The sequence below is a fragment of the Pempheris klunzingeri genome, chromosome 13 (assembly GCF_042242105.1).
Source record: "Pempheris klunzingeri isolate RE-2024b chromosome 13, fPemKlu1.hap1, whole genome shotgun sequence".
NCBI classification, from domain to species: Eukaryota; Metazoa; Chordata; class Actinopteri; order Acropomatiformes; family Pempheridae; genus Pempheris; species Pempheris klunzingeri.
The window spans coordinates 19,652,773-19,664,687 of NC_092024.1; the positions used below are offsets into that span (position 1 = coordinate 19,652,773).

General features: G+C 37.9%; 2 protein-coding genes across 2 annotated transcripts; both read left to right on the forward strand.

Annotated features, from left to right (window-relative positions):
* Positions 1 to 384: 384 nt before the first annotated feature.
* Positions 385 to 3,869, forward strand: LOC139211494 (prostamide/prostaglandin F synthase-like). Its single transcript, XM_070841686.1, has 9 exons — positions 385 to 544; positions 712 to 805; positions 986 to 1,039; positions 1,795 to 1,840; positions 1,939 to 2,066; positions 2,162 to 2,276; positions 2,677 to 2,799; positions 2,876 to 3,013; positions 3,417 to 3,869. Exons 1-9 carry the CDS (start codon positions 436 to 438, stop codon positions 3,522 to 3,524), a joined length of 915 nt encoding a protein of 304 aa, XP_070697787.1. The 5' UTR covers positions 385 to 435; the 3' UTR covers positions 3,525 to 3,869.
* Positions 3,870 to 6,906: 3,037 nt separating this feature from the next.
* Positions 6,907 to 10,793, forward strand: slc22a3 (solute carrier family 22 member 3). Its single transcript, XM_070842444.1, has 11 exons — positions 6,907 to 7,302; positions 7,821 to 7,924; positions 8,009 to 8,163; positions 8,331 to 8,499; positions 8,591 to 8,708; positions 8,840 to 8,943; positions 9,085 to 9,299; positions 9,413 to 9,521; positions 10,060 to 10,172; positions 10,282 to 10,381; positions 10,745 to 10,793. The coding sequence occupies exons 1-11, from the start codon at positions 6,907 to 6,909 to the stop codon at positions 10,791 to 10,793; spliced, it is 1,632 nt and encodes a 543-aa protein (XP_070698545.1).
* The last annotated feature ends 1,122 nt before the right edge of the window (positions 10,794 to 11,915 follow it).

The following is an 11,915-nucleotide window of genomic DNA, read 5'->3' on the forward strand; positions in this document are numbered from 1 at the left end:
CTAAAATCCAAGCTAAAACAAGTTAGAAGTCATATATGACTTTAGCAATATAATATTGTATTTTTTAAAAGTTGGGGACTCATTGAGCTAAAAAAATGTCAAAATTGAAGCAACATTGAAGGATGGGTCAACCTCCAAAAGGACTGGATCCTGTATTTCCCATAATACAACCAATAGCTTCTTCTTAAACACTCACTATCTGCCCTCTACGCTGTCTATAATAAATGTGATCTGAGATCTGATCTAGTGTCCAGTAAACCTTCATGTGTGAAACCAGTGGAATGCCCCTTTAAACCGAGCTTCAACGGAAAGTCTTTTGCTTGCCCACGTGTCCAGAGTGGACTTCGAGAGAAACCAGAGATCGTTTCACTCCAGTGTGCTGATAAGAAGTTACAGGTCTTATGAAATGATTACAGAACCACATTCAAACTGAAAATGGCAGATAGAGCAGATCCGACCGCGGCCTCTGGTGTGAAAGCTCTCACAGCTTTCGTTGAAAATGGAAAAGCTCTGCTGGACCTCGCCAAAAAGGAGAGCAGAGAAGGTAGGCAGCATTTTGTGTGGCCAGACAAGTTCACATATAAATAGACGTGCAGGCACAGTGTCCTGCAGTTGGCAAGCGATTTACAGTCACCTGTCAATCAATAGAAATAAAGAATGAAGCCAAAACAGACTGTTAAACACTAACTTCATTTTCTGTATCTCACACAGTCTCTCTTCAGGATTTCATCAGGCAGAAAATCCGCATAGAGCAAAAACAGTCACTGTTGGGTCTGATTGCAGCTGGTGCAGCTTTGTACAGCAGGTTATGAGCGACACCCACACTATATGAAGCTGTAAAAGATTTTAATCATTTTACTGCTATTATAAAACTATATTATAAAAAAGCAAATAGATTTTGAGCTCAATAGCACCACAGAGTCAGATTTGCACTTTTGCATATGCAGAGATGAGTTGTTTACTTCTATTTTCTGTACTTTCACAGTTTGTCTGTTAAGAGAAAAAAGGATGCAGAGGACATATGGAGAAAAGCCAACCAGTAAGAGCTAGAGCTGAAACAATTAGTCTATTCATCAATGAGTTAATCAACAGAACATTCATTAATTATAAATTGAAGGGATACTTTGCTACTTTGTGCCATTACTGTGTGGGTAAGGTGTTGTTTGACTGAATAATACACTTATTCAATTGAACCTTGAGCCTATAAATGTCAACAACGAGCTGGATGACGAGCAGGGAGCTCTGGCTGCAGGCGACACGGAGGAAAGTGAAAAACTGTTCATTTGCATTAACTACCCACATTGTAATGATGCAAAGTTGGCTGAAAATCAACAAAGAATCTTATTTAATCGTCATGAATACTAAACATTCCCTCGTTACAGCTTCTTAGTTGCGATAACTTGATGTTTTTCTTTGTCTACTGTGATAGTAAATCATTAATTTTAGGTTTGGACTGTTGATCATACCTTTAGATATAACATTAGAAATTCTACTGTGCATTTTAAAAAATTATTTTCTGGCATTTAAAAGACCAAACAATTACTCAATGAATTGAAAAAACAATTGGAACGTTAGTCTTGTGATGAATAGTCGGCCCTGGTCATCAAATATATTTTGGTATATTTTATTGTGAATTTTAATGCCAAAAACTAGAGAGTGAACTGATAACAGGACTTAGACAGTCACCTTATAATGCAACAGTAACCCTCCTGCATTCATTTAATTTTATTCAGAAAATATCTAAGTTCTGTAACAATCGTAAAAACTAAAAACTTTATTTTTTGACTTCTCCAGCTCTGCTGCTTTACAGGACGCTGTGCAGGACTTTCAGCAACTAGAAGTGAGTTACTGACATAACAGATCTTTTCAAAAAAACATTCTGATCAGGGCCATAACATGAGCGTTTTGTTTTTACTGACTGTGTCTGATGTAATGCAGGTGCAGTGGGATGCCTTTCTGCAGCATTTGGATGATGAGTTACAACTGAGTGCTAAAATGCTGGCTGGGGACCATCAGTCAAAGTGGATTTCACCAGATACATCTCTCATAGATGTCAGAACAGGACAGTAAGTTTGATTCATTTCTTTATACACACCCAAATCACATTTAACACTAGACTTTGTATTGGTGCTACTTATTTCGCACTCTGTGTGTTTTGCAGGAGAGTTACATTAGGAAAGTATCTTGGGAGAGGTAAAAAGATCCTGCTGGTGTTAATCCGTCAGTTCTCCTGTTTACTCTGCCGTCTCCATCTTAAAGATCTGGAGAAGAATCAGGTAAACACAGAATAATGTATAATGTAAAGTATAGTACTTGGACAGACAGATGCCAACTGTAAAAATCAGTATCATCATTAAGTATCACAAAACAGATGTTTTTTTCCTTCTTTGGCTACAAGGAAACTTATCAGAGAGGAAGCAAATGAATTGAACCAAGTTACCAGTGACATGTTATTCTCAAGTGACACGACAATCCCTAAAATCAACTTCAAACTGTTTAAAAATGCAGTAGTTTGCAAAGCTGTCTTTGGAAGTTTTAATTCTCCTTTTAAGCCCTGGATGTTCTCTCCCAGATGCCATCACATCTATGGATCTATCATCCCCATTATCATCCTTTATCTCAGTTTTTAAACACATCACATTAAAATTAATGTCTGTACATGACATTATTTTTCAGAGGACCCTGGATGCACACTCAACTGAGGTGGTGGTCGTTTCATTTGGCTGTCAGGAAGGAGCTTTACACTGGCGTCAGGACACTGGCTGTCAGTACGACATGCTGTTGGACCCTGATAGGAAGGTGGCGAAAATACAGAATAGACACTTCACACTCCTCCTGATGGTAAGCTAGCGGTTAAATCTTTTGGGTGTTTCAGATGTATGCTGCCTTTGGCCTGGAGGTGTCTCTGAAGAAAGTATTAAACTTCAGTAACATGCTGCTCTATGCTGAATATGTGGCGGACAATATGGAGTTTCCAAGAGGGCTTCCGTCGATTCAAGACGACATGTTTCAGGTAAAATGATGCTCGCAGCTACAAGTACAAAGAAAAACGGCAGACTTGATGTGCCCTTGTGCAAGGCATCGAAAGTCCTTGTTCTCCAATAAAATTCATTTAAACAATGAAAATAGGATAGTGACGGGAGGTGGATGTATGTAAATGTTTTTAACTATGTGAACGTGAAGTACAAAAGGGACATGTGAGTTCAGATAGTAATGTATTTCTCTGATAAAATGCTCATTCACAATAAAATAAATAATGAATTACTTTGAAATGTTCCATTAACTGATCACTTTTTAGCTGTTCTTTTTGTTAAATGTGAAACAAATTTTATCTCATGGACATTTTAGTTTTTACACTGACACAGAAAGTTCATTAAGATTTGCATATAATTCGTTGTTTCATCTGTATTTTTCAGCTGGGAGGCGACTTTGTTTTGGACGAACACGGGAAGGTGCTGTTCTCTCACTGCTGCCAGAGTCCCATAGACAGACCTTCAGTGAAGGACATTTTATCTGCACAGTGACGATAAAACTCCTGCATTCAACAACACAGGTTATTTATCAGAGAACAGAATCAGGGACTGCCAGCTAATAAACTTCTTGTACCAGTTTAGAATAATCAGCTTTAAGCAACAAACTGAAAGGTTTCAACTTGTTGATAACAAATATGATAAATATATCCAATAAAATGTTACTTTAATATAAACTGAGATTTACTTTTATACCAAATTTGATTAAATAACTGACTGAATGACTAAAACTAAAACATGAATCTGTACGTAGATGGTCCTATGGCCCCTAACTATAGCCTTAAACAGTAGAGGCTGTAATTTTCAGGTAGTAAATCATTGGTTTACATTGTAGACAGTTTAACTTAGTCTGATGTAACCGTCAAGCTTGACACATATATAAGGTCAGACTAAATGACAGACCCTCAACAACTGAATTTAATACAAAGGCCCTGCAACAAATCTAAGCTTTGTATATTTTGTCAATAAAATGTCAGAAAATGCCCACAGTCCAATGTGACACCAAATATTGTTCTGTCCGACTAACAGTCTAAAACCCAAAGACATTCAGTTTAAAAATATAGAAAAAGGAAACCACCAAATTTTCAACCATTTTTTCTTACAAAATGACACAAAATGAAAGATAAATTATTAAAATACAGTTACATGCTACATCAATCTCAGTTAAAGCCCTTATTGTTATATTATCATATGTCACCTCCCTATTAAACTGGGCCTATAGTTGTTATTCCACTCGATTTAGTGATCGTCTGATGCTTAAAGTCTGGTGTGCCAAACACCAAATGTGGGAAAAACACAATAGAAAATAAAGACAAGCTCAAATAGAATAAGAAAGGTATAAAATTACAAGAATAAAAGTTATAGTGCAGTGAAAGGCAACGTCAAAACACAAATGACCCTACAGGTCAATTTAAAACCATAAAACCATGATTACAAACTCTGCTCTTGAATCTTGATCCTGTTTTAAAATGTATTCTGTTGTTTGCTCATTTGTTTGTCCATTAGTTATTTGTGTTGTCTGTTCTGTTGATCAAGTGTATTCTCGACATCATTGAAAATGGGCAAGCCCTAAAAGATTCCTTGAGATTTAAATAAAGGTTAAATGAAGAAGAAAAATTGTTGCAAATTAGTCTTTTGTTGATCAACTAATGGATTAATTGGCTAAACACTGCAGCTCCAGAGATAAGATGAAGCTTAAGTAATCCACACTTTCTTATGCTCATGCTTGGTATACAAAAGGTTGGTATAAAAAAAAAGTGTATTAAGAATATGAATTGAATAAAATTACATGCAAAAACATCAAATGAAGGGAAGTACAAAGTACTGCTGTAGTCACGTGACCTCAAGCTTGAGTAACATTGGGACATGGGACATGTCTGCGCACAATTTGAGGTCTACCAAAGACAACAAAGCGGCTGACTTTCTCAGACGACCGCATAACAGACAGGTTGTCTAATCAGTTCTACGGGAAGAGACTGAGTCACTCTTTGATTTTAGTTGTTTCTATGAAATGCTCCGTTTTTGGTTAATGTGTACATTACTGTGCTTCTGACAACTGAGCCCCATAGTGTTTTCTCAAGCTACTCTGTCTTTGTAACAAGGGTTCAGTGACATCTATAAAAAACAGGCTTATGTATTAAATTAACTTGATAAGGAAGTTTATCTTAGACAAATTATGCTCATATTTTTCGTGTGGAAAAATAATTTGTCCTGCTTTTACTCCTGTTGAAGGATTACATGGAGACCTGAAAACCTTGAAGCATTTCCTCAGAGATGAAGGGAATAACTTACTGTCATATCAGTCACTTCAGGAAATGCTGATTAAACGGTCTTGTGCCGGGGATATTCTGCATATGGGTCAACAAGCACTGGCACGTACACATATGTCACATTGCCTAAGGTCAAACAAAGACAGCAAAGTAGCTCAGTTTCTGAGAAGACCACATGACAGAAAGGTTGTCTATTTAGTTCCAGGAACAGGGAAAGAGACTGTATCACTCTAGACAAACATATTTTGAATTTTTGGAAAAGGAAAACTTCACCTGGATTATAGTTCATCCTGTTTCTGTGAAATGTTCCATTTTTGGCTAATGTTTACATTAGGCTACATTCTGACTCGTGAGAGTCCCAAAGTGTAAACAACTTCTACGTTTCTCAAGCTACTCTGGGTTACATGGTGCAAAATTAACTTTTTTCATCCAGTGACTAAACGGTTAGTGAGTGTCCAAATTTTACCAGGCACTTCAATAGATTGAAGTTGTGTGTGAAGCAAAGTATGTTAACATTTTTCCTCTGCGGACACAAGAATTATCATACTGAACAGATTTTTGACTTAAATTGAAAGTGTCATTCTGCTTGTCATTGGAGCTATCAGGTTAGCAACCAAAACCATTTCAATTAATGATTACTGATGATAAAACAAATATAAAGACATCTTGTAGCAAATGACTAAAATTATATAACAGGGGGCCCACAAATGCTGCCAATGTTTAGACATACTCTCTGCTAAATATTTAGGTGCAAGTGCGACTACTGAGATTTCTGCCACCAGTGGGCCACTGTAGATGCTCGCCGTAGGAGTATTAGCGTAAATGCTTCTAGTATTGTTCATACACTATTGATTTACAAAACCCAAGAATTCAGGGCTCAAAGATAACAAGGTTAAGAGTCACAGCAATGCTAATATCAGCATGCTAACATATTCAGTGACAATTCTAACATGATGATGTTTCACAGGTATGAAATGTACCATGTACGCCATCTTAGTTTCACATTTTTGCATGCTAACATTTGTTTAATGATCGATACGTTGAACAAATGTAAATGACCAGATGACCAGCGAGAGAGAAAAGTCAGGATCGGCAAAGTTATTACCATTTCTCCTGAGGAGAAATCGAAGGCCTGTAACCAAATTTAATGGCATCTGTTGTCAAGACGTTTCACTCAAAACCGCAAATTTTAACCTCATGGTGGTGCTAGAGGAAAAGTCAGGGGAGCCATAAGCCATATTTCTCCTCTGGGTACCACAAATGCCTGAACAAAATTTCATGAAAATCCATTTAACAGTCTGGTTTACATGCTTATGTGCTACAGAGGGAGAACTTGTGGGGCAAAAATGCCCTCTGAAGAGAAAGTGTACTTCCTTTCCTGACTGTAGAAAGGATGGTGTGGATGGTGTTATATACAGGGCTCATTAATTGCTTGCACAATTCCTTGAAAGGATGACTAGTAAAGAAAGAAAGGAGGACTTTGATCAACACTGCTGTCCCACTTTTTGCGGCGTTGTTATAGAGGCGTCTCTTCTTAGACATTCATCAGAGTGGAGCTGCTTTTACAGACCCAGCATCTTAAGCCAGACATCAGATAATCAGCAGAGATGACAAATGTAGACAAACTCATTGAGCACATAGGAGACTTTGGGCCTTTCCAGAAGAAGATTGTTACACTTGGTTCATTACCATTGATAGTCTTTGCTTTTGTACTTGTAGGGATTGTTTTCTTAGGACACACTCCAGATCACTGGTGTTGGAGTGCTGGATCTGAGCTCCAGGAGGAATGTGGCTGGACAGACCTTGAGGTGCGTGAATTCACTGTTCCCCGATCTGAACAGACAGGATCCTTCAGCCGCTGTCAGAGGTTTGACGTGGACTGGAGCCAAAGCCAAAACAAATGCAATGAACATGACTGGCTGCTAACTTCTAATGTAACCCAGTTGGTGCCATGTGACAGCAGATGGGTGTTTGATAAGAGCCACAGCACCATTGTTTCTGAGGTAAGTGCATTTTCTTTTCACCTCCTTCCAGGTTGAACCTTACAATGTTACAATATCATCTTATAATGTGAACAGATCATTTATCTTTAAACAAACTTTCTATAAATGATTCTCTTTTTCTGCTGTTGGATTAGACTTTTATCCTTTAACTTATCACTTAAGAGGAAACTCACTTACTACATAAGTCACATGTTTCATGTGATGTGCTACTGTTTACATGACCTGTCATACAGCTAGAAGCAATACAAACAAAGCCTTGTTATCATGAGATTTTAGAAAATTCTTCTCTTTCCATTGAAATAGTTTGCTGCATTTCTTATGTCCGCAAAGTTCTGCAAAGCTTTGAAATGTTTTTTAAACAAAATTTCAAAGTGTGTAAATTTGGCCTCCTTTTTTGGTTTTGGTTTTCTGGGTCCTTAATTGAGTGATTTATTACTGTCCTGAACGAACATCTTAATAACTATCCAAGGTTAGTTTTAGTTTTGAATTAATGTCTCTTTATTTTATTCCCCTCTTAGTTCTCATTGGTCTGCGAGGAATCCTGGCTTGCTGATCTGAATCAAGTTTTCCTGGCATTTGGATATTTTATTGGAGCTTTCGTCACTGGCTATCTGGCTGACAGGTTTGTTATGCATTGTTTAGTCTCAATAGTTCCCTCCTCGTAGTTAGTTTTTGATTAGTTTGATAATACTTGGTGTTTTTACAGGTTTGGTAGGAAGCCATGTTTCACTGCATCCATGCTCGGCCTTGGCATCTCAGGTGTAGGGGTCATGCTGTCGCCATGGTACCCTCTACTGCTCACTTTTCGATTTCTACAAGGGTTTTCTGGAAAAGGAGCATGGACAGCCATCTATGTACTCGGTAACACCAGATATCACATAAAAGAAAACTACATATATAATATTTACCGACGTCAGTCATGTTGCCTGATACTAATATTTCCTAGCCTGCATCTGTCAGTTACGTGTGTTTTGACAAATGTAAATGCTTGGTACGTCTGCTAAAACATGTTCTCTTCTTTTATATAGTGATTGAGTTCTTTGGATTAAACAACAGGAAATTTGTGTCCATGGTGAGTAGGACTTTCTACTCCATCGGCATGGTCATCCTGCCTGGTCTGGCTTACTTCCAGTCTTCCTGGAGGACTCTGCAGCTGGTCATGAGTCTGCCCTGCTTCCTGTTCCTCTCATACCACTGGTACACACACATGCTGTGCTTCATATATGCCAGTTTTATTTATCTGTGTGTTAATGTTGAATCTAATACAGATGTGTATTTGTTTCTAAAGGATTGTTCCTGAATCCCCCCGTTGGCTGTTCTCACAAAAGAGAACTACAGAGGCTACAAGGGTTGCTGCGAACATTGCAAAATGCAACGGGAGATCTTTACCACACAATATTTCAGAGGTGTGGCAATATTTCAAAAGACTGTGTTTCCTGCTTAAATCTTTATTTATCTTAGAAAATGTGCCAAATAACATGCAGATCTGAAAACCCAATTTACCAAATCTGTAACTGTTCAATATAATATTTTTCAGATAATTCATTTGGAGGATAAGAAAGACATAAATCCTGTATCCGTCACTGATTTGTTTAGGACACCAAATATAAGAAGAAACACAGTAATATTAACTTATGCCTGGTGAGTCAGTTTCATACAAGTTTGTGTGGTTTTATATTGGGTTATTTCCTTCTACATGATACTATATGATACCATATTGATTGTTTGTGGAGGATGTGTTACAAATTATTGAAATTATTAACCAAGGTTCCTCTCATCCAGGTTTACGAGCACCGTTGTATTTCAAGGCCTGGTCCTGCGGCTGGGGATCACAGGCGACAACCTCTTCCTGGATTTCTTTATCTCTGCTGTGGTGGAGCTTCCCACAGGCCTCATCTTCTACCTGCTGGTCGACAGAGTCGGTCGACGCTCACTTATGGCCATCACCAACTTAACTGGAGGCATTGCCTGTCTCGCAGTCCCCTTCATCTCCATGGGTATGTACAGCTGACGGTGCATGTGATTGTGAGCATTTCTGAACAATTGTAGGTGTGTGAGTGATGATGCTTTTACTTCCTTCTGCATTTTATCTCTTCTATCCTTCTTTCAGATTTTGCCTGGTTAAGAAAGTCAATTGCAATCATCGGGAGGCTTGCTGTCGCCATTGGATTTGAGACCCTCAACTTCGCAAACACAGAGATGTATCCAACAGTTCTGAGGTAAGTGTTGGTAGACATAAATGTGTTTTTTTATGTTCTGTGAAAAATGATAAACAATGTGCACGTCAGACTGACAAGTACAGAATTGGACAAACTCAGACTACACATTATTATCAGTTCTACCCACACAACCAAAACCATTGTCACTCTGTGCGGATCACTCAGTAATGCGACGGGGGTGTTTGCACTGAACACAAGCTCAGATGTATAATCGACTTGCTCACAAAAGGGAAAAGGCAGCACCGTTTTATGCAAATCTACCATGAATGGAAAGCAAAAAGAAAAGAAAAATATGGAGCCACAGATGCCTGGGAAGATGCAGACAGCAGCCAGTTACTACAGCAAAACTACAACAAAGTCTCAGTCAAACAATAAATGTTAAAATTAAGCCTGATTTTAAAATTAGTCAGCATTTAAGTCAGGCTTATTCTGTCATCCCAGCCTCACATTAACAACATATAAATTAGACAAATAAATGGAGTAGAAATTCTGAGTGTCATACTTGATTAAGCTTGATTTGTTTTTCACTTTCTCACAGAAATTTGGGTGTGTCAGTGTGTTCATCAGCCAGTGACATTGGAGCAATTGCAGCCCCATTTCTGCTCTACAGACTGGCCAGTGTCTGGCAGGAGTTGCCTCTTTTTCTTTATGGTAAATTCCTCTACCTGCCACCGTGTTCAACTCTTCACTCTCTAAAATGATGCATAGGGAAAATTCAAACTTACCTCTTGTAGTAAAAAGTGTGTTGCATGTGTTTCAGGTGTGATGTCAGTGGTCTACAGTGCATTGGTCACAATGTTGCCTGAGATGAGTGGAGTCCCCTTGCCGGAGACCGTAGAGGATGTGGAGAATCTAGGACGGTAAATGTATTTTATTAAAATGACTTCATAAGATCTACAACATAACAAACCAAAAGTCACAGGATGCCAATAGCTCCTTAGCATATAAGGAACCAATATTAAAAACAAGACAACAAGAAGAACAAATACAAGTCCCTGTTTCCAAAACTGTTTGACAACAGTGAATAACTGAAGCAGAAAAGCATTTCTGACACAACAGGAAGGCGTCATGAGGGGGGAAGATGGTAGTAAAGGTGTGAAAAGAGGTGACAATCTGTGATGTCTGAGACAAGAATATATATGTATATCTAGATTTATGATTGGACAGGTGCAGCAAACAGGTTCATGCTTTAATCATTGTCTGTCTTGTGTATTTTTTTACAGGGGGGAAGACAAGTCAAAGGTTGCTGAGAGAATTGGTGCGATTATATAATCGAAGCCATGAAGAGCTGGAACATTATTGGATTATTCTCTACATATGTGTTGTGTTTACAATGGACATGGTGTCCTGTGTTTTGAGTTACAGCTGGTGTCAAGTGCTGTGAAGTGTAGTACAGTGTTTTTTATTGAACACATGTATTAGATATTCTGATGCTCAAAGGTGTTAAGAAGAGAAGTGCACTGTGAGGGGCTAACCAAGCTAACATTGATCAGCGCACGTAAGTTTTGATAAACAGCTTAGTTCCCATGTTTGTAACCTAAAATTTGACGTTACAGAAATACAAATTAAATGGATGAAATAACACGAAAGGGTCTCTGTGAAATTAAGCTTAAATTAATCTATAGGAATTCAATCCAAATGCTTAAACTAAAATATGTTAGTTATTATACACCTTTGTTGTGTGTCATCAAAGGGCATCCCTGTAACATTTAATCAATTTTTGATTTAGCTATTAATAAATTACCTAGCATGTATTTAAAAGGCCAGTATCTGTGTGTTTCCTTTAAGGCAGAAATCAGAGGTCCCCATACGAAGAACCAACTACTTATGATTGTGGGATTTGTTAGACTGATTATAGTTGATATAACTGATTATATTATATTATTCTTTATTCTCCTCCTATATGGAAGGTGCCCCTTTCTAAACGAAAACAAAATTATGCAAATGCAGTGTTTACGTTACAGCTATTCAGCATCAAGTGCTTAAAAACACCATGCACTCAAATGACATTTATGTGTCAACTTTGACTGACCCTGCAAACTTTGGAAGAATTTCAGTTTCATGGCCACATCTGTAAATTTAATGAAGATTCAGGTTCAGATGCTGCGTCACGGTTTTTCTCTTATCAGATAATTTTGAAGATTATGTAACCTTGATCTTCAGTTCTTTCTACTACATAAATGCCAATAAAAGAAATCATGCTGATAGACTACAGCTTTGTACCTGTTTGTCAAATAGATCATCATGGCTACTGAAAGGCATCGTCTCTGCACTGTGCAACATCCAGGGAACAATACCCTTGATTGTTCAGTTATTTAATGTTATACTGTATATCTTATTAGGGGTTTGTTTGGTTGAGGCTTTTGTTCCATTGTAGGTTTACCCAGGAAGCCT

Excerpts from the sequence above, each read along its gene's own strand:
- LOC139211494 (XM_070841686.1), top strand. The coding sequence starts at position 436 with ATGGCAGATAGAGCAGATCCGACCGCGGCCTCTGGTGTGAAAGCTCTC. Across the intron at positions 545-711 it reads CAAAAAGGAGAGCAGAGAAG|TCTCTCTTCAGGATTTCATC; the intron begins GTAGGCAGCATT and ends TATCTCACACAG. Across the intron at positions 2,277-2,676 it reads AAGATCTGGAGAAGAATCAG|AGGACCCTGGATGCACACTC; the intron begins GTAAACACAGAA and ends ATTATTTTTCAG.
- slc22a3 (XM_070842444.1), top strand. The coding sequence starts at position 6,907 with ATGACAAATGTAGACAAACTCATTGAGCACATAGGAGACTTTGGGCCT. Across the intron at positions 7,925-8,008 it reads ACTGGCTATCTGGCTGACAG|GTTTGGTAGGAAGCCATGTT; the intron begins GTTTGTTATGCA and ends GTGTTTTTACAG. Across the intron at positions 9,300-9,412 it reads AGTCCCCTTCATCTCCATGG|ATTTTGCCTGGTTAAGAAAG; the intron begins GTATGTACAGCT and ends TCCTTCTTTCAG.